Here is a 22867-nt window from a genome sequence, read left to right on the forward strand (position 1 = left end):
GTTGAGGGGGTCTGATGGTGGGCGCCCACAAAATGAGACACCAAAATCACTGGTGCCTTTTGAAAATATAGGCCTATGCCTTCACAGTACTGTGCAAACGGGAATGCTTGTAAAATGGCCTGAGAGTCTTGAATGAATGGCAATAAATAAATGTACATTAAAATTATTGGTGAACCGAAGAGCAAAAACCACAAAAAACAGACTTCGCAAATAAATGAAAGTTTACTTTTTATTTTCTTTGCAGCAATTATTCTAAACAATATTTCATTGTAAGATTAATAAAAAATTATTAAACGTATTGCCACATTCTTATTGAAACCAGAAGAGTCCTGAAGACAAATAATTAAAACGTAGACCAAGAAATTATAATAGGACAAAACACATTTTAAACCAGATCAGTTACAAACGTTCAGCATTGCTCCTAGTGGCATAATCAAACCAAAGGTAAATGGAGAGGGATGATCTTGTGGACAAGACACAGGGCTTGTAATCAACTGGTTTTGGCTCAATTCCTGGCTACGCCACACATTTCCTCCTTGGGCAAGGTGCTTAGTCTCTATGTGTCTCAGTTCTCCAACTATATAATGGGGACAGTAATACTTGAAGATTTTAAAGTCTGAAGGGACCATTATGCTCATCTAATCTGACCTCCCGCATAGCACAGACCCAGCAATTTCTGCCTCAAGTCCATAACTTCTGGTGGAGTTAGAGGATGTTTTTCTGAAAGACACCTAATCTTGCCCTTCTCCTACTCTTTGTCTGCCTTGTCTAGTTCGACTGCAAGCTCTATGTGCGCAAGGGCTGTCTCCTTACTACGTGCTAGTACAACATCTAGCACTATGGAGCCCTAATTGCTGATAGGACATCTAGACACAACGGTAATACAAATAATACTTTGAGTAGCAACCACAAACAGTATCTGAACTCCTGCTCAGACCCATGTCTAGCCTGCTGTGACGGGTTCGCTCACAGAGACCTCCTTGGGACTGTCATCTGACATGCTGAGATTACCTCTGAGCCTGTTTTCCCTGCCAGTTTGGGACTCCAGAACCCTGCCTTGTTGAGCCAGACACACTAGCCTGCTGCAACACAGACCCAGGTGTGGTCCACACCCCGAAAGCTGCAGACTTTAACCAAAAACTGCTCAGCAGGTCACCTATCTCCAGCACCCAGATACCTAGCTCCCAATGGGATCCAAACCCCAAATAAATCTGTTTTACTCTGTATAAAGCTTATACAGGGTAAACTCATAAATTGTTCGCCCTCTATAACACTGATAGAGAGATATGCACAGCTGTTTGCTCCCCCAGGTATTAATCACTTACTCTGGGTTAATTAACAAACAAAAGTGATTTTATGAAGTATAAAAGTAGGATTTAAGTGGTTTCAAGTAATAACAAACAGAACAAAGTAAGTCACCAAGCAAAATAAAGCAAAAACTCGCACGTCTAAGCCTAATACATTCAGAAACTGAATGGTAAAATCTCACCCTCAGAGATGTTCCAATAAGCTTCTTTCAACGACTAGACGCCTTCCTAGTCTGAGCCCAATCCTTTCCCCTGATACAGTCCTTGTTAGTTCTTATGTGGAAAGCAGGGGCATTCTCATAATTTGCACCCCCTTTGTTCTATTCCACCCCCTTTTATAGCTTTGGCACAAGGCAGGAATCTTTTGTCTCTCTGGGTCCCCACCACTCCTTCTAAAAGGAAAAGCACCAGGTTTCAGATGGATTCCAGTATCAGGTGACATGTTCACATGTCCTGTGAGACTCCAGCCTCCATTCCACACGAACCCAGGAAGGTTTGCAGGTAAATAAACCATCTACAACCAATTGTCCTAGTCAATGGGAGCCATCAAGATTCTAAACCACCATTAATGGCCCACATGTTGCATTAATTACAAAAGGACCTCAGAGTTATATTTCATATTTCTAGCTTCAGATACAAGAATGATACATGCATACAAATAGGAGAAATATATTCAGTAGGTTATAGCCTTTGTAATGATACCTTACAAGAGACCTTTTGCATAAAACATATTCCAGTTACATCATATTCACACTCATAAGCATATTTCCATAAAACATATGGAGTGCAATGTCACAATTTAGGCACGACTGTAATACAAATAACTATAATAATACTTTTGAGTAGAAACCACTAAACAGTATCTGAACTCCTGCTCAGACCCATGTCTGGCCTGCTTCTGAAACAACTGGTACAGAACTCTTCAGTGAAATTCAACACACCTTTCTCCCATCTGGATCATACAATCAAACTTTATGATCCTTTGAAAGGTGCAGCTTTGCAAGGAACGATGAAATAAAACAATAAGCTCAGCCTTGAGAAGTAATGATCTCTTGTGGCCTCCACAGCTTTGGGAAGAGCTAGGAAATTATGACTGCCAGTCTTTATATAAAATATCTCCCCTTTCCCCTCCAGTCCAATTTTGTACTGTAGAACCTCAGAGTTAGGAAGTGACCAGTCAACCACACACATCATTTGGAATTGGAAGTACGCAATCAGGCAGCAGCCGAGACAAAAAGAAAAGAAGAAGAAAAAGAAAGCAAATACAGTACTGTGTTAAATGTAAACGACTATAAAAATAAAGGGAAAGTTTAAAAGAAGATTTGACAAGGTAAGGAAACTATGTCTGTGTGCTTGCTGCATTTAAATTAAGATGGTTAAAATAAGCATTTTAATTCTGCATAGTAAAGTTTCTAAACTGAGTTAACCCAAGGTTCAGTTGTAAATTTTTGATAGAACAACCATACCATTTTATTCATAGTTACAAACATTTCAATGTTAGGAACAACCTCCATTCCCAAGGTGTTTGTAACTCTGAGGTTCTACTGTAATTCTCTTTTGGTCTACGGGGGAGGCAAAGACCACAGCCATAACCAATGTTATTGGGTTTTAATGGCACAGAAACCTCGTTTATTATTTATTCAAACCTCACAACCATCCATTAAAAGGGAGTGTCTGTCTGTCCTTTGCTCTTGACAATTCTCAAACCCCCATGGAACAAATCACTTCTGTAACTCCTCTCCCCCTTCTACAACACCTAATACTAGCCCACAGCCAAACCCATATTTAAGATCTCTGATCAGAGCTTTGCTAGCCCCTCACTCCTGGGGAAAACCAATGGGCCCCAATGGCCTATCAACTATCAGCTATTATGGGCCAAGGAGGGGAGTAGGTTCCAAACCCGTGTCCTCTGCCAGCTGCCCTATATGCTAGTGGGACTCTAGTGCAGGTGTTTCTGCCATTGGTAACTGTGGCAGTTTTGCATGGGGAGATTGTCAATATTTGGGGGCCATGGCTGTCTTTTTTGTCCTGTGCTTGTACAGTACCTAGCACAATGGGATCCTGGTCCATGACTGAAGCGGCCAGGCCCTACCATTATACAAATACTAAATAATAATAAATGGAGGAAGTTAATCTTTATGATAGATGGGCCCCAGCTCCCAGGCTGATTACTGGGCCCCTGTAATATTTAGAGGTGAGGAAGCTAAAGTATTTTATTTTTTAAAAGTTAAAACTGAATCTAAAAGTCTCTCTTCTCTAGATAGTTTGGAAGAAACACAGTATCCTCAGGTTTGTAGCCTTCTTGGAATCTCCTGATGTTCAATATTCCTATGGAGAAGCTCTTGGCTGCAAGAGTTTCAGCACATCAGTGTTCAGAATCAACAGCATTTTTATTATTATTGTTATTTGCAGTGTTTCAAAATTCCTCTCCCACAATTCTGTGCCAGTTTCTATGCACACAGTTTTTGTGGACAACTAGCAAAGTTTATTAAATGTATCAAGTCTAATCTCAGGCTGCTGGATTGCTGAGAAACCTGAGATGTGGCAGTGATGGCTCGCTGACTGGCTTTGTGATTTGTGGTTGCATGCTGTGCCTGGGCTGGAGACCCAGACACGAGAGCCAATCTCTTTACTGCATTCAAAAGCCCCCAGTTTCACTTGCCTTAGTGCATGTTTACATTAAGAACGGATTGCTAAGTGTAAATAATCAAGAGGATCTTACTTCGAAAAGTGAAAGTCTTTATTTTGCTGCAACCAGTAAATGAAGACAGATTCTAAATGAAGACCCAGCAAGATTCTTGGCATGCTTCACTGACTATACATCCAACAGGAACGACCTTCCCAAACCTCTAAATTAACTTCCTTTTATTCTAGGATAAAATTTGAGGGAAATGCATAACATACCAAATGGAAATCCCAGGGAAAATCAACTCATCCTTGGCAATACCTGCTAGCATTACGTACCCATGGCATGATGCTCACAATGCCAGCCTCGGAAGGGAAAGGACTCCCATACTCACTAGATACCTGGAAAACTGGTTGCAAGGGAGTAGGGACCAGGAGGCCTAACGTGCAGTTCAGTTCTCACAGGAACTTTCAGATCTGCAGGAGTGCCAGTCACAATACTCGCCTCAGGCCTGATCTACACCTGGGGGGGGGGCGGGGGGAAGACTAAGTCTAAATTACGTAACTTCAGCTACGAAAATAGCGTAGCTGAAGTCAGCATACTTAGAGCTACTTACTGCAGTGTCTTCACTGGGGTAGGTCGACTGCTGACACTCCCCCGTCGACTCCGCGTACGCTTCTCACTCCGGTGGAGTACCAGAGTTGATGGGAGCGCGCTCAGTGGTCGATTTATCGCGTCGTCACTCGACGCGATAAACCGACCCCCGCTGGATCGATCGCTCCGGAGGTAAGTGTAGACATGCCCTCAGACAGCACCACCACCCGGGCCTCAATCCTGGTAATGTCCCTCCTTCTTCAACAGCTTTCACAGAGAGATACAGATTGCCCTCAAGGTCAACTGAGCTTTTGATCTTGTTCTCTAGTGAAGAAAGGCAAAACAAGAACCGGAGCCAGACAAAACCAAATGAAAAATAAGGCAAAAAAAAAAAATTAACAATAAGGGCACTTAATCATTGAAACAAACTGCCAAGAGAAGTGGTGGCTTCTCAATCTCTTGAAGTCTTCAAATGAAGAGCAGATGCCTTTCTGGATTATATGCTTTAGACAAACAAGTTATTGGGCTTGATACAGGGGTAATTGGATTAAACTGGCCTGTGTTATGCAGGAGGTCGGACTAGATGATCTAATGGTTCCTTCCGGCCACAAAATCTATCAATCAATCTCACGCTTCATCTTAAGCCTTCATCTCTCCCTAGTTTCTCCATCACCATGGACACCACTCACCAGCCTTCAGCCTTAATACGGGCAGCAACTTCGACCTGGCTCTCTCAACAATATGCCCAAATTTTGCTGCTTCAACATACATAATATTTCAAAGGTTTGACCTTTTCTGTTTGTCCAGACTGTCAACGCTCTTGGCTCAGGCCATCAATATCTTATGCTATTGTGATCTCCTCCTCTTTGGCCTTGGTATTAACCACACTGCTCCCCTTAAGCCCATTCAAAAACTGCTGCCAGAATCATTGTTCCCGGCTTGTCAGGCTGCCTACATCACCCCCTTCTTTGTGTCTTCCACTGCATCAACTGTAAACTCTTTACCTTTGCCTTTAAGGCCCTTTTCCATTTACCCTACCCTGTCATTCAGATCTGCCTGCTTATTGAGCTGTCAACTCCCCCACTTCATTCTTGTCACTTATGGCAGCCCAATAAATGTTAAACAATAACAAACAATCTGTGTGCTGGGGAACTAGTTCAAATGCCTCTATGATTGCAGCTGTGGCAGTGTGGCCATTTTGTGAGTTTAAGTTACTGATAACTTTGGCAAGGATACCATATACTTCTGGAGGCTACTTAGTAACGTTGCAAGTATGGAGCTGTCTGACTGAAGGAGTTTTTCCAAATCTTGCAGCTAACCAAGGGGCAATTACAAAATTAGGGTCTGGCCCAAAGCCCACTGATGTCAACGGGAGTCTTTGAATCTGGCCCTAAATGTAAAGGGATAATTCCCTGGAGTACACTGGGAGCTATATACCAACAAATGCCCACTAAACACTTGTTTAATCAAACATGAAAAGAATGTAGATACAAGAGGGACTTCTCAATGTGTGTGATACATTGAGGGGCACTGGCCTTGGCCTGGAGAAATAGTTTTTGGATACTCAAGGTTTGATAGTGTAAAACTGCTGCACGACACTGGTGACATCTGTGAGAGAGTAACATTATCTAATCATTGTTTTTCACTCTCTTTCACCTGCGTGGGAGAAAAATTATTTCAGCTCTGCTGCATTTCCTGCACACTCCATACAGCTATTTACATGGTAGTCATTAAAAATAACCCAATTATTTTTAAGTCCTTTTCTGTACATATTATTTATTCTACAGCAGTGCTTAGGGTCCGTTGTAGTAGGCATTATACAAATGAGAGACACAAAACCCTGCCCCAGAGAGCTCACAGGTCAGGATTATGACAGTATGTGTAAGGTAAGAAGGGTGGCGCTGTGGACTGGGCCACTGGACTGCAACTCAGGGAGCCTGGGTTTAAGTCCCAACTCAACCACAAGTTTCCTGTGTGACCTTGGACAAGTCACTTAATCTACACACAGTTCCCATCTGCACAATGGGGAGAAATTCTTCTCTACCTACCTAGGGGCATTAGGAGGAAAAATCTATCAAAAATTGTATCAGATCCTGCAGTGACGAGAGTCATGATGTACGACGACTGGGAGCGCGTATTGGTTGTAGGGTGGCTTTACAAACACAGGTAAATCTGCTTGGCCAGTTGAACGTGAAATCATTTCTCAATAAAAATGGAAAAGTACACGTTGGCTTCAGAGGCTTAAAGGTACTTCCACTTAACCGAACATTTCTTTCTTCCCACGAATTCGCGTTCTCTAAGACAGTATGCATAGATCACCTCTTACAGAGCTCTGTGTCTGGTGTAAGGTAAAGGATTCAGGTGCTGAACAGGTTGAAAGAATCACCATTATGATGAACACCAAAATCTTCTGACTGAAAAACAAACCATGAGGGAAAAAGCCAACCATGCATCTTTACTGACTCACAAAATCAACTGCCACCAACTCCCTCACCCCGGCAGTTACAAAGAAGAGATTTTTCCTGACAAGATTCAGCTGATTAGGATCTACTTTCCAACCTCAACATGTACGTGCTTTTAATTCAGGGCAGGAAAATCTCTCTTTACAATAGCCATTTCTTAGCCCTGGTCTACACTAGGACTTTAGGTCGAATTTAGCAGCGTTAAATCGATGTAAACCTGCACCCGTCCACACGATGAAGCCTTTTATTTCGACTTAAAGGGCTCTTAAAATCGATTTCCTTACTCCACCCCTGACAAGTGGATTAGCGCTTAAATGGGCCTTGCCGGCTCGAATTTGGGGTACTGTAGACACAATTTGGCAGTATTGGCCTCCAGGAGCTATTCCAGAGAGCTCCATTGTGACCGCTCTGGACAGCACTCTCAACTCAGATGCACTGGCCAGGTAGACAGGAAAAGAACTGCGAACTTTTGAATCTCATTTCCTGTTTGGCCAGCGTGGCAAGCTGCAGGTGACCATGCAGAGTTCATCAGCAGAGGTGACCATGATGGAGTCCCAGAATCGCAAAAGAGCTCCAGCATGGACTGAACGGGAGGTACGGGATCTGATCGCTGTATGGGGAGAGGAATCCGTGCTATCAGAACTCCGTTCCAGTTTTCGAAATGCCAAAACCTTTGTCAAAATCTCCCAGGGCATGAAGGACAGAGGCCATAACAGGGACCCGAAGCAGTGCCGCATGAAACTTAAGGAGCTGAGGCAAGCCTACCAGAAAACCAGAGAGGCGAACGGCCGCTCTGGGTCAGAGCCCCAAACATGCCGCTTCTATGATGAGCTACATGCCATTTTAGGGGGTTCAGCCACCACTACCCCCGCCGTGTTGTTTGACTCCTTCAATGGAGATGGAGGCAACACGGAAGAAGGTTTTGGGGATGAAGAAGAAGAAGATGATGATGATGAGTTTGTAGATAGCTCACAGCAAGCAAGCGGAGAAACCGCTTTTCCCGATAGCCAGGAACTGTTTCTCACCCTGGACCTGGAGCCAGTACCCCCCGAACCCACCCAAGGCTGCCTCCTGGACCCGGCAGGCGGAGAAGGGACCTCCGGTGAGTGTACCTTTTAAAATACTATACATGGTTTAAAAGCAAGCATGTGAAAGGATTAATTTGCCCTGGCATTCGCAGCTCTCCTAGATGTACTCCCAAAGCCTTTGCAAAAGGTTTCTGGGGAGGGCAGCCTTATTGTGTCCTTCATGGTAGGACACTTTACCACTCCAGGCCAGTAACACGTACTCGGGAATCATTGTACAACAAAGCATTGCAGTGTATGTTTGCTGGCGTTCAAACAACATCCGTTCTTTATCTCTCCGTGTTATCCTCAGGAGAGTGAGATGATATTCATGGTCACCTGGTTGAAATAGGGTGCTTTTCTTCAGGGGACACTCAGAGGAGCCTGTTTCTGCTAGGCTGTTTGCCTGTGGCTGAACAGAAATGTTCCCCACTGTTAGCCACGGGGAGGGGGGAGGGAGTAGCCATGCGGTGGGGGGAGGCAAAATGTGACCTTGTAATGAAAGCACATGTGCTATGTATGTAATGTTAAAGGCAAGGTTTACCCTGAAAGAGTGTAGCCACTGTTTTATAAAATGTGTCTTTTTAAATACCGCTGTCCCTTTTTTTTTCTCCACCAGCTGCATGTGTTTCAATGATTACAGGATCTTCTCCTTCCCAGAGGCTAGTGAAGATTAGAAAGAAAAAAAACGCACTCGTGATGAAATGTTCTCTGAGCTCATGCTGTCCTCCCACACTGACAGAGCACAGACAAATGCATGGAGGCAAATAATGTCAGAGTGCAGGAAAGCACAAAATGACCGGGAGGAGAGGTGGCGGGCTGAAGAGAGTAAGTGGCGGGCTGAAGACAGGGCTGAAGCTCAAATGTGGCGGCAGCATGATGAGAGGAGGCAGGATTCAATGCTGAGGCTGCTGGAGGATCAAACCAGTATGCTCCAGTGTATGGTTGAGCTGCAGCAAAGGCAGCTGGAGCACAGACTGCCACTACAGCCCCTGTGTAACCAACCGCCCTCCTCCCCAAGTTCCATAGCCTCCACACCCAGACGCCCAAGAACGCGGTGGGGGGGCCTCCGGCCAACCAGCCACTCCGCCACAGAGGATTGCCCAAAAAAAAGAAGGCTGGCATTCAATAAATTTTAAAGTTGTAAACTTTTAAAGTGCTGTGTGGCATTTTCCTTCCCTCCTCCACCACCCCTCCTGGGCCACCTTGGTAGTCATCCCCCTATTTGTGTGATGAATGCATGCATGTGAAGCAACAATGACTTTATTGCCTCTGCAAGCGGTGATCGAAAGGAGGAGGGGAGGGTGGTTAGCTTACAGGGAAGTAGAGTGAACCAAGGGGCAGAGGGTTTCATTAAGGAGAAACAAAGAGAACTTTCACACCGTAGCCTGGCCAGTCATGAAACTGGTTTTCAAAGCTTCTCTGATGCGTACCGCGCTCTCCTGTGCTCTTCTAACCGCCCTGGTGTCTGGCTGCGCGTAACCAGCAGCCAGGCGATTTGCCTCAACCTCCCACCCCACCATAAACGTCTCCCCCTTACTCTCACAGATATTGTGGAGCACACAGCAAGCAGTAATAACAGTGGGAATATTGGTTTCGCTGAGGTCTAAGCGAGTCAGTAAACTGCGCCAGCGCACCTTTAAACATCCAAATGCACATTCTACCACCATTCTGCACTTGCTCAGCCTGTAGTTGAACAGCTCCTGACTATTGTCCAGGCTGCCTGTGTACGGCTTCATGAGCCATGGCATTAAGGGGTAGGCTGGGTCCCCAAGGATAACTATAGGCATTTCAACATCCCCAACAGTTATTTTCTGGTCTGGGAATAAAGTCCCTTCCTGCAGCTTTTGAAACAGACCAGAGTTCCTGAAGATGCGAGCGTCATGTACTTTCCCGGCCATCCCACGTTGATGTTAGTGAAACGTCCCTTGTGATCCACCAGAGCTTGGAGCACTATTGAAAAGTACCCCTTGCGGTTTATTACTCGCAGGCTTGGTGCTCCAGTGCCAAGATAGGGATATGGGTTCCGTCTATGGCCCCACCACAGTTAGGGAATCCCATTGCAGCAAAGCCATCCACTATGACCTGCACATTTCCCAGGGTCACTACCCTTGATATCAGCAGATCTTTGATTGCGTGGGCTACTTGCATCACAGCAGCCCCCACAGTAGATTTGCCCACTCCAAATTGATTCCCAACTGACCGGTAGCTGTCTGGTGTTGCAAGCTTCCACAGGGCTATCGCCACTCACTTCTCAACTGTGAGAGCTGCTCTCATCTTGGTATTCATGCGCTTCAGGGCAGGGGAAAGCAAGTCACAAAGTTCCATGAAAGTGCCCTTACGCATGCCAAAGTTTCGCAGCCACTGGGAATCGTCCCAGACCTGCAACACTATGCGGTCCCACCAGTCTGTGCTTGTTTCCCGAGCCCAGAATCGGCGTTCCACAGCATGAACCTGTCCCATTAGCACCATGATGCATGCATTGCCAGGGCCCATGCTTTCAGTGAAATCTGTGTCCATGTCCTGATCACTCACGCGACCGCGCTGACATCGCCTACTCGCCCGGTATCGCTCTGCCAGGTTCTGCCAGGGAAGAAAGGTAAGCAGCAGGATACGGACCCTGGACTTCAGGAAAGCAGACTTTGACTCCCTCAGGGAACAGATGGCCAGGATCCCCTGGGGGACTAACATGAAGGGGAAGGGAGTCCAGGAGAGCTGGCTGTATTTCAAGGAATCCCTGTTGAGGTTACAGGGACAAACCATCCCAATGAGTCGAAAGAATAGTAAATATGGCAGGCGACCAGCTTGGCTTAATGGTGAAATCCTAGCGGATCTTAAACATAAAAAAGAAGCTTACAAGGAGTGGAAGGTTGGACATATGACCAGGGAAGAGTATAAAAATATTGCTCGGGCATGTAGGAAAGATATCAGGAGGGCCAAATCGCACCTGGAGCTGCAGCTAGCAAGAGATGTCAAGAGTAACAAGAAGGGTTTCTTCAGGTATGTTGGCAACAAGAAGAAAGCCAAGGAAAGTGTGGGCCCCTTACTGAATGAGGGAGGCAACCTAGTGACAGAGGATGTGGAAAAAGCTAATGTACTCAATGCTTTTTTTGCCTCTGTTTTCACTAACAAGGTCAGCTCCCAGACTGCTGTGCTGGGCATCACAAAATGGGGAAGAGATGGCCAGCCCTCTGTAGAGATAGAGGTGGTTAGGGACTATTTAGAAAAGCTGGACGTGCACAAGTCCATGGGGCCGGACGAATTGCATCCGAGAGTGCTGAAGGAATTGGCGGCTGTGATTGCAGAGCCCTTGGCCATTATCTTTGAAAACTCGTGGCGAACGGGGGAAGTCCCGGATGACTGGAAAAAGGCTAATGTAGTGCCCATCTTTAAAAAAGGGAAGAAGGAGGATCCTGGGAACTACAGGCCAGTTAGCCTCACCTCAGTCCCTGGAAAAATCATGGAGCAGGTCCTCAAAGAATCAATTCTGAAGCACTTAGAGGAGAGGAAAGTGATCAGAAACAGTCAGCATGGATTCACCAAGGGAAGGTCATGCCTGACTAATCTAATCGCCTTTTATGATGAGATTACTGGTTCTGTGGATGAAGGGAAAGCAGTGGATGTATTGTTTCTTGACTTTAGCAAAGCTTTTGACACGATCTCCCACAGCATTCTTGTCAGCAAGTTAAGGAAGTATGGGCTGGATGAATGCACTATAAGGTGGGTAGAAAGCTGGCTAGATTGTCGGGCTCAACGGGTAGTGATCAATGGCTCCATGTCTAGTTGGCAGCCGGTGTCAAGTGGAGTGCCCCAGGGGTCGGTCCTGGGGCCCGTTTTGTTCAATATCTTCATAAATGATCTGGAGGATGGTGTGGATTGCACTCTCAGCAAATTTGCGGATGATACTAAACTGGGAGGAGTGGTAGATACGCTGGAGGGGAGGGATAGGATACAGAAGGACCTAGACAAATTGGAGGATTGGGCCAAAAGAAATCTGATGAGGTTCAATAAGGATAAGTGCAGGGTCCTGCACTTAGGATGGAAGAATCCAATGCACCGCTACAGACTAGGGACCGAATGGCTAGGCAGCAGTTCTGCGGAAAAGGACCTAGGGGTGACAGTAGACGAGAAGCTGGATATGAGTCAGCAGTGTGCCCTTGTTGCCAAGAAGGCCAATGGCATTTTGGGATGTATAAGTAGGGGCATAGCGAGCAGATCGAGGGACGTGATCGTTCCCCTCTATTCGACACTGGTGAGGCCTCATCTGGAGTACTGTGTCCAGTTTTGGGCCCCACACTACAAGAAGGATGTGGATAAATTGGAAAGAGTCCAGCGAAGGGCAACAAAAATGATTAGGGGTCTAGAGCACATGACTTATGAGGAGAGGCTGAGGGAGCTGGGATTGTTTAGTCTGCAGAAGAGAAGAATGAGGGGGGATTTGATAGCTGCTTTCAACTACCTGAAAGGGGGTTCCAAAGAGGATGGCTCTAGACTGTTCTCAATGGTAGCAGATGACAGAACGAGGAGTAATGGTCTCAAGTTGCAATGGGGGAGGTTTAGATTGGATATTAGGAAAAACTTTTTCACTAAGAGGGTGGTGAAACACTGGAATGCGTTACCTAGGGAGGTGGTAGAATCTCGTTCCTTACAGGTTTTTAAGGTCAGGCTTGACAAAGCCCTGGCTGGGATGATTTAACTGGGACTTGGTCCTGCTTTGAGCAGGGGGTTGGACTAGATGACCTTCTGGGGTCCCTTCCAACCCTGATATTCTATGATTCTATGACTCTATGGTGCTGCGTATACTGCTGGATAATGCGTGTGGTGTTTAATGTGCTCCTAATTGCCAAAGTGAGCTGAGCGGCCTCCATGCTTGCCTTGGTATGGCGTCCGCACAGAAAAAAGGGGCGGAACGATTGTCTGCCGTTGCTCTGACGGAGGGAGGGGTGACTGACGACACGGCTTTCAGGGTTGGCTTCAGGGAGCTAAAATCAACAAAGGGGGTGGCTTTACATCAAGGAGTATTTCAGGCAGGACTTCACGGAGGGTTCCAATAAGAAATGGTGCACCTAAGTTATTGTTCTTTAGTGTGACCTAGAGGAATGAGTGCCCTAGACGGGGGAGGGAGGGGAAGCAAATGAGTACAAAACAAATCTGGTCTAATTCTTGTTTTGATACACTCCATCTATCTTTTACATCTTTGGCTGGCAGCAGACGGTGCAGAAGGACTGCATGCCATCCACATCTCAGGGCTCTCGGCAGAAGATGGTACAGTACGACTGCTAGCCATCCTCATCTCTTGCCTGCCTGGCAGAAGATGGTACAATACGACTGCTAGCAATCCATATTGCCTGCCTGCTCACCATAAGATGGTTCAATAGGACTGACTGCAGGACTAAAGAGAATGACTTGGTCAAGTCACTTCTAATGTAGTCCCTGCGCCCATGTCTGCCCAGGCACTCCTGGCCGACGTGGCCAGGAGCACCTTGGACATGACGATGACGGCTACCAGTCCTATTGCACCGTCTGCTGCCACAAGGCAATGGGTTGCTGCTGCTGTGTAGCAATGCAGTACCGCGTCTGCCAGCACCCAGGAGACTTACGGTGACGGTTACCTGAGCGGGCTCCATGCTTGCCGTAGTATGGCGTCTGCACAGGTAACTCAGGAAAAAAGGCGCGAAACAATTGTCTGCCCTTGCTTTCACGGAGGGAAGGAGGGAACGGGGCCTGACGATATGTACCCACATCCACCTGCGACAATGTTTTAGCCCCATCAGGCATTGGGATCTCAACCCAGAATTCCAACGGGCAGCGGAGACTGTGGGATAGCTACCCTCAGTGCAATGCTCCGGAAGTCGACTCTAGCCTCGGTACTGTGGAAGCACTCCGCCGAGTTAATGCACTTAATGCACTTAGAGCATTTTCTGTGGGGACACACACACTCGAATATATAAAACCGATTTCTAAAAAACCGACTTCTGTAAATTCGACCTAATTTCGTAGTGTAGACATACCCTTAAAAGCAAATGTGTCACAGTAATGGTAACACTGTGCAGTTCTATCATACTCAGTCTTAAAGCACTGTACAGACATGCAATTAAGCCTCATAGCACTCCTGGCTCCCAGTCCTGTCCTTGCGTCGCACCCCCTTATTAACAATCTTGCATTAAAAAATATCAGCTCTCAACAATGTTTATTCATTATAGTCCTAACTTATGTTCCTCCCATGAGGATTTTAACCCTTTAGTTAAGCAAGATTCATTAATGCATCTCAAGTGCTTTGACAATTTAAAGTGCTATATAAATAATACTAAGAAATGGTAGGGTCTAAAATCTCCCAAGAAAAGTCTCGCTCCCAAACTCCCTCCATTAAATTTATCACAAGATTATTTGGTACAAAAATTCTCTCCATCTTTCCCCAATATCATCACAAGCAGTCATATGCAGACACATTATACATACAAACACTCCAGCGCAGACAGGTCCATGTGAGTCAGCCATGGAGCTACAAAAGACAGGAGTGAGGAAACCTCGGGAAAGGAATAACATCTTTGATATTATCAACTCCCAAGATGCACTGCAGGTAGCGCTCAAACCCCATTCCGAAGCCTCCATGAGGGGCCGATCCAAACTGCCGGAGATCTAGATACCTGCAATTTAAATAGTTACATTCACAACATGGTTATGCTCAGATAACGAAAGCGATTCTTTCCATTTAGAATTTTTCCTTCATCTTAATTACTTTGCTTGACCCAGACTCTTGCAACATCAAAAGTATCTGTAGTTAGAAATGGAAGACATCTAATTAGCTCATTTAGTCCTTCCCCCACTGATGCTGAATTTTGCCCTACAGGGATTCTTTAATTTTCCATCCAGTCCCATTTTAAATGTCCTAAGTGATGGGGTTGCCAAAATGTGCCCTGGCACACTATTCCGTTGCCTAATAGGGCTTGGCATTAAAGGTATGTCTTCACCGTAGAGTTAACTCGGGCACTTCCTCAGGTGTTGCCCCTCGTTCCCCTCCTCTCCCATCCACACACACAAAACCCTCTCACATATGGGGTTGGTAATGTTTTAAACCCAGGCTAGCTGGCCCAGCTCGGACTACAGGTTAGAGCTTTTGCACAGGCTGTTAACACACCCGCTTTGCAGTGAGGATGCAGGCTTTGCAGTGAGGATGCTGCACTGAAGTGCCAGCAGATGTCTAATGTCTTCCCACAATTCTCCCCTATGTGCCCGGAAGGACAGACAAGTTCTCCCAAAATTCACTAGGAAAGAATCATACAGCAGCTCAGTGTACTACAGCACAAACAACCCAGGAATATATCCCCAGAAACCGCAGCAACACACACAGACACAATACAACAACTTGGGTTTGGGTAGGGCTTTGCAATGTGGCTGCTCACACCTGCACTAGGCTAACCTACACATTCAGACCTGGGCGCTGATCTAGAGCCCATTAAAGTTAATGGAAAGCTCCCACTACCTTCAATGGGCTTTGGATCAGGCACTTAACCCATTTCTGATGACTGCTATAGGAGCAGCTCTTTCCCTGTCAGCACATCACCAGTGGTGGAGTTGAGACATTTTCAAAACTGCACTGACAAGAGAAAAGGCAGGTTGTGGCAGATGCACGGAAAATTTCCTTTATGCTGGAAAATGCTCCTGGAGGATCTCTTTATTCAACAAGCTGCACGCTGCACATTTTTCACCATGAAAGAGCCACAGACTAGCCCAGCATCCTGCCTCTTGCAGCGGCTCACACATGAAGCTTAAGAGGCAAGCGAACTGCTCCCCCTGCACCTGGCTGATTGCACAATGTAATTCCATGAAGGGAAATATTTTTCCATGACCCCAGCTGGCAATCAGTTTATGCCCTGCAGCTGAAGAGTTGATAGCCTGTGTAACCTTTGAATCTTGCTAAACTATGTACTGCAATAACATCCCAGGGTGGTGAATTCCAGAAGTTTATTATATACCAAGTTCAAAAAGCATTTCCTTTCATCCATTTCAAACATGTATACTTTTATCTTTGTCACATGCCCTGTTGCTGTATTACAAGGCACAGCGAAAAGGAGCACCCTCTTCGCTACCATTCACGGTAGGATGTATTTCTACCTTTTCTGTCTCCCTTCCAAACAACATAATCCATTCCTTTTAATCCCCTCATTACACTGAAATCTCCTTGCCCTCTGCTGGTTAAAGAAGTGAGCCTGAAAGAACAGAGAAGGAGGACTTGTGGCACCTTAGAGACTAACAAATTTATCTGAGCATAAGCTTTCGTGAGCTACAGCTCACTTCATCGGATACATGAGGTGGAAAATACAGTGGGGAGATTTATATACATAGAGAACATGAAACAATGGGTGTTACCATACACACTGTAAGGAGAGTGATCAGGTAAGGTGAGCTATTACCGGCAGGAGAGCAGGGGGGGGGGGGAAGCGGGGAACCTCTTGTAGTGATAATCAAGGTGGGCCAATAAACACCGAGAAATAGTTTTACTTTGTGTAATGACCCATCCACTCCCAGTCTCTATTCAAGCCTAAGTTAATTGTATCCAGTTTGCAAATTAATTCCAATTCAGCAGTCTCTCGTTGGAGTCTGTTTTTGAAATATTTTTGTTGAAGCATTGCCACTTTTAGGTCTGTAATCGAGTGACCAGAGAGATTGAAGTGCTCTGCAACTGGTTTTTGAATGTTATAATTCTTGACATCTGATTTGTGTCCATTTATTCTTTTACATAGAGACCGTCCAGTTTGACCAATGTACATGGCAGAGGGGCATTGCGGGCACATGATGGCATATATCACATTGGTAGATGCGCAGGTGAATAAGCCTCTGATAGTGTGGCTGATGTGATTAGACCCTATGGTGGTGTCCCCGAATAGATATGTGGACACAGTTGGCAACGGGCTTTGTTGCAAGGATAGGTTCCTGGGTTAGTGGTTCTGTTGTGTGGTGTGTGGTTGCTGGTGAGTATTTGCTTCAGGTTGGGGGGCTGTCTGTAAGCAAGGACTGGCCTGTCTCCCAAGATCTGTGAGAGTGATGGGTCGTCCTTCAGGATAGGTTGTAGATCCTTGATGATGCGCTGGAGAGGTTTTAGTTGGGGGCTGAAGGTGGCGGCTAGTGGCGTTCTGTTATTTTCTTTGTTGGGCCTGTCCTGTAGTAGGTGACTTCTGGCTAATCTTCTGGAGCTGTCCATCTGCTGAATTGAAATTAATTTGCAAACTGGATACAATTAACTTAGGCTTGAATAGAGACTGGGAGTAGATGGGTCATTACACAAAGTAAAACTATTTCCCCATGTTTGTCCCCCCTCACCACTGTTCCTCAGACATTCTTGTCAACTGCTGGAAATGGCCCACCTTGATTATCACTACAAAAGGTCCCCCTCCGTCCTCCTGCTGGTAATAGCTCACCTTAAGTGATCACTCTCTCGTTACAGTGTGTATGGTAACACCAATTGTTTCATGTTCTCTATGTATATAAATCTCCCCACTGTATTTTTCACTGAATGCATCTGATGAAGTGAGCTGTAGCTCACGAAAGCTTATGCTCAAATAAATTTGTTAGTCTCTATGGTGCCACAAGTCCTCCTTTTCTTTTTGAGGATACAGACTAACACGGCTGCTACTCTGAAACCTGAAAGAACAGAGGTGTCTGGGCACCCCACACACCTGAACATTCAAGGTGGGGAAATGCTTTGTAAAACTGAAAGAAGTGCTAGTGAAATTACAACAATCCCAAAGAAATCTTGCTTTGTTGACTGATCCAACGCTCCACGAGAGACGAGAGCAGAAAGAAAAAGATTTTGCTCACATCTGGGAAGAAACTGATTTTCTTCCCATTGGAAAAGGCCTTGAATCTTTGGGTTGATCAATGCTGACCTCAAACAACCTCAGTTTTGCATCTCAAAGTTCCTCTCGGTTTCCTATGCTGTTCAGGACCCTAAAGGGTGAAATACACGTGCAGGAGGCCAGACTGGATGATCAGAGTGGTGATTCCCTTCCGGCCTTACGTATTTTAAATTGAATATTTCAGTTAATATCCAGGCTCTGTTGCTACGTACTGATGGTAGGTATAATGTCTGCTTCTGTTCCACACAGGACATGCTGTGTTGGAGAGGCAGTCGGATCAAAACTTAGCTCCATGAACCGAAGACAAAGGCTTGAATCAGCACTCCCTGGAGTCAATGGAAAAATTCCCCTTGACTTCAGTCGGCCAGTTCTGACACTGACTTACTGCGTGCAATTATGGGCAGGTCTGTTCCCCATCGATGAAACAAGGAAGACATGATTTCCCCGCCTCAGAGGGAGATTGTGAGTTTAACATTTGCACTGTGGCTCAAAGAGGAGATGGGGGCCTATCAATGCTGCTATTACCCATTGGTTGGAAATGCTAGAACAGATGAAGCTCACCCACTGCCAGTGAGCACTGCTGTATCTCAGGTCACCTCCGCTGCCCTGCTCTCCACTGTATAATAAAGGAGGGGAGTGGGAGTGAGGAGCCAGTGGGTCGCAAAGATAGAAAGAAGTTAAAATGACATGGCTTTAGATAGTTTTTACTTCTAATGGCATTACCATTCTTTCCTTCTTCTGTTGCCATAGAGGGTCACCTCTATCCTATTCAGCATATTGATAGAAAGATCATACTTGCCATTGAGGCTCAGAGGAGTATATTACAACATGGAGATGCCCAGCTTGGCTAGCCCTCCTCCAGTCAAAAAGGGAATGAATTCCAGTGGGACAGAACAGACTCCATCTCCAAAGAGCAGATCACATGTACTCATCTGCTCTGTCGCTATCCCACTGAGCGAATGCTAGGAAATCCAGATCCCTGGGCAGAGATGCCAATGGGACAAGTGTGAAGCTACTTTCAACATTTATGTCCACGATGAAAGTCAGAATGAGGAAGCGAGTCCAATATCTAGAGAGTATCTGGACTGCTACGTGCAGTGTGGGTGGGCACGGTACAAGAACTAGCAGCTCGGGGACAAAGTGTCCCTGTTATTATTATGGTAGCGTCTAAAGGCCCCCATTGTGCTAGGCGCTGTACAAATACATAGCGAGAGACAGTCCTTGCCCCAACAAGTTTACAATCTAAACAGGCAAGACAGACAAAGGGTGGGAGGGGAAACAAAGACACGGCAGAGCCAGAAAACTCAGATCTCCTGATTCCCCCGAGTCCAGTGTCCTAGAAACTGGACCACTCTGCCCCTCTGATGCTTATACCCAAATCTGATAAACCAGTAGCATTAAAATGAGGTGATCGAGTTCCTTGCAAGTTACAGTGTGAAAGAAAGGACAGTGGAAATAATCTCAATAACTGCACAAACCAATGCTGAACGTCCCTCTCCAATGTCAATCAAAAGGAAAATCTACAACACGCACACAATGTATCTAACTGAAAGATCAAGATGGGTTCAGGAACTTTACTGTATTTTCTTATTAAAGCCCACTCGTCAGCTGAATAAACGATGGGACTGGGAACACTGTCTGTTTCAGATCACTGATTCTCTCCTTCCACCCTCCTCTCCCAGTGGTACAATGGGTCCATTAGAGGCAAGCCACTCCTTAAATAACACACTGAGGAGCGGCCAGATTGTGATTTCCAAGGTCCCACAATGCTCAGTGGGAGGAAGAGGCAAACAAAGATACTCTGTTTTATGCAGGATCTCAGAAAAGCAGCATTTTAAAGCATTTCCTGTGCAAATGTTAGTCAATATCTTACTTTAAAAATCATATAGAAGTTTCAACTACGCTCCAATGAGCTAGTGTGTCGAATTTGGAGACTAAATTCAATCATTAAAATGTAAAAAAAGCAAGTTCCGTCCTGCTGGAATTGTCAGTCTCAGTGCAACTGCAACTCGGGGATTCGCCACTGATCCTGCTATAATACTGATGGATAATTAGGAGCGGATACAGCGAAGCAGATCAGCTCAATAACTGCCTGCTCTTTGGGTGGAGTTTAGAGATCAGGGGTTAGGAGCACTTTTATGCACTCCTATCCAGGGATTTCCAGCGCACAAGCCCCTGCAGAATCTAGGTACCAAACCAGAAGCTATCACTCTGCTGAGCTGCAAGTGCTACGACAGTGTCAATTGCTCCCTATGCTGTGTCCTGAGGGCACATTTTTCCTGATGGGAGGTACGGTTGATGGAAGGGTGGAGTGTGGGGACAGAATAGAAAGTGCCTCCAGAACGTGATGGAAACCCATGCACCAACACAGACAGGCTGTTAACAATGACTCCTTGTGCTTCCCCAAGGAAAGTTAGAAAGATATGGCACAGCCTTCGTGCTAACGTTGATAGCCATTACATAAATAGACTGCCACAATCTCCCAGCATGGATCTTCACAGAGCTATTGTTTAAAATCCAGCCAACCAGCAGAACCCTATTCATGCACAATCAGGTTGAATGCTGCAGGGCTTAAGGTGACCTCCTATGGGAAATAGTAAGAACTTACCCTCCACTCTCCAGACACACTACAGCTGTGTGCAATTAAACTAGGTGCCACATTCCTCAGAAGCACCAGGCACTTCTGAGAGCAGGAAAGCAGCCTAATTGGATCAATCATCTGATGTACTGTGACAACTCCTGTGTTCCTGTGATTTGTCTCAATCACCATTCTCAGCTCTATGGGTGCAACGAGTAAGCAAGAGACCGGCTACGGCTATTGAACTTGAGCACCCTCCACGTCCTGAGCCCGTGGCAGCTTTCTGACAACACGTGCAGTGCAGATGAGCTGCTCTTGGCCTGCATTCTTACCTACGGATGTGGAGGATTCTCCCCCACTCGCAATCTTTAAGTCACGACTGGATGTCTCCAAAAGATGTATCTCACACGGACTCTGAAGGGGCTAATATGGGCCCGAGAGGCCAATTAACAGTACCAGGCTGCACCTGGATGAGAAGCCAGCCTTAACTGGGCAGGAGAAAGATGGTTAGTATAAAGAGAGAACGTCTGTAGCAGAAAGGGGCTGACGCCCAGCAGCGGTCATTTTTTCAGACTCAGTTTCAGGCCTTATGGCAATAAGAAAGGGCCTCTCCTAACGCAGAAGTGATTCAATCAATCAAATTATATTTCCAGTGACAGAGTTAATACCGATGGGGAAACATGTAGCTTAGCCTGAATCCCAGTGCATATTGGGGTAAAGAGGGACTGAAATGGTGGGACAAAGCAGCCAAAAGCACTGTAAGAAATGGAAGGATTGACACAGAAATACCGTGAGTAAATGGGAATTCTAAAGCGTAGTACAGAAAAATTTCAAAGAAGGATGGCAAAATCTTTGGATCAACGAAAAAAGAGGTAGAAGATATTTTGAACTGTGCCCTGGAATTGAGAACAACAACATATTTCAGGGCTTGAATAGGAAAAATCAAGTGATTTTGTTTAGAGTACTGACTGGTCACTGTGATTTAAACAAAACTCTTTTGAAAAAACAAACAAAGATGGAGTATGTGCATTCTGTAGGGTAAAAGAAACAAACTGATCACCTTTTATGGGTATGTCAGGGCTTTGATAAAAGAAAGGGCAAAGCTTTTTGAGGAATTTAAACAACTTAAGGTAACAAAAGTTATATCATGTTACTCAGAAAAATATCAGGGAAATGGGGTCATAGCAGAAAGGCACCTGATGGACACAGGGCAGAGTGAAAGGATATCAGCGGCTGAGTATTTAGCAATTATAGTTGGTGGCTATAGACTATTCAGTTAAGTCTGCTTCACCATGGAGAGAAAGAGAGGAAAAAAGAGTCTGCAGTACCTCTCTGGGAATAGAGAGGCAGTGAGGGGTAAGCCCTGGGATCCTAGCTAGATGATGGGAAGGCTGGGAAGGAAAGCTGGATTGCACAGGAAGGGAACACCCCTGGGCAGCAGGCCCTAAGAGAACGGCAGGTCGGGGTAAGAAATTTGAAAGAGGGGTTAAGCCCTGAAAGAGGGGCACGGCTAGGAAACCTGGCAATGGAAGAAGGCCCAGACTAAGGGAAAGGGTCAATAGAAGGACCTGCAGGAAGGAGCTGGTACCCTGAGACTGTTCCTGGAGGGAGAGGGCAGCTGGGGAGAAAGAGACTTTCTAAAGCAGGCCTGGGAGAAGACAGACTCCAGGGCAGAAGTCCTGAGTGTCAGTGGTTTGGGAGGAGCTGAGCCTCCAGAGAAAGCCCTGGGAAGCAGCTCTCTGTGACAGAGTGAGGAGGAACTCTGCAGAGCCAGGGGTGTACTGACTACTGATTTGGGGAAGCATAGAAGAGTTTTTGTCCCTTTGAGCTGGGACATAATTACCCCGGAAGTGGCAGACTAAATCATGACCCGGCTGAAGGGTGGAATGATGGGGAAAGAGACTACTGCAGCATTGGGGCGACAATTGGGGGGCAGCACTCAGTGAGCAGAGAGCCACTGTGCCATGCCTGGCCACTAGGAGGTGCTCCTGCGGTGAGTGAACTCCTCCACAAAATGCCATAGTTCCAAAAGAATTTACGGACTTGACACCAAAATTACTGGGTGAAATTCTATGTCTTGTGCTAAGCAGTAAGTCGGACTAGCTCATCATCATGATCCTTCTGGCCTACAAATCCATGAAAGATGGGAAGAAGTTTCATTTGCCCTGCCTACACATTGCTGATGTAGAGGCTTGTGGTATCTTGTGCTGTGCTATTCCCAAGCAATTTCAGGATGCAGGAGGGAATCCTGCATTCATTACAGCTTCTTAATCCAAGTTATCAGTTTAAAAAGCATTCTTCTCCCTAATGGCTATTCTAGCTACCCATGTACTTTTTAATAAACTCTCCGACGTTTGAAACACTTTGCAACATTACTCC

At 45.8% G+C, this 22867-nt stretch overlaps 1 protein-coding gene across 6 annotated transcripts in view; it reads right to left on the bottom strand.

Annotated features, from left to right (window-relative positions):
• Positions 1-211: 211 nt before the first annotated feature.
• NARS2 (asparaginyl-tRNA synthetase 2, mitochondrial) overlaps positions 212-22867 on the bottom strand; it is a 91123-nt gene continuing 68467 nt past the window's right edge. For 5 of the 6 annotated variants that reach the window (XM_043528179.1, XM_007053677.4, XM_043528173.1 and 2 more), the window contains 2 exons: positions 14513-14700; positions 212-6941 (listed from right to left, as the gene is read on the bottom strand). In XM_043528179.1, coding sequence (XP_043384114.1) covers positions 14556-14700 — 145 coding nt within the window. In that variant the 3' untranslated portion in view covers positions 212-6941; positions 14513-14555. The remainder of the gene's footprint in view (positions 6942-14512; positions 14701-22867) is intronic. The other variant, XR_006285708.1, reaches the window with a different exon arrangement.

The sequence above is a fragment of the Chelonia mydas genome, chromosome 1 (genome assembly GCF_015237465.2).
Source record: "Chelonia mydas isolate rCheMyd1 chromosome 1, rCheMyd1.pri.v2, whole genome shotgun sequence".
Taxonomy (NCBI): Eukaryota; Metazoa; Chordata; order Testudines; family Cheloniidae; genus Chelonia; species Chelonia mydas.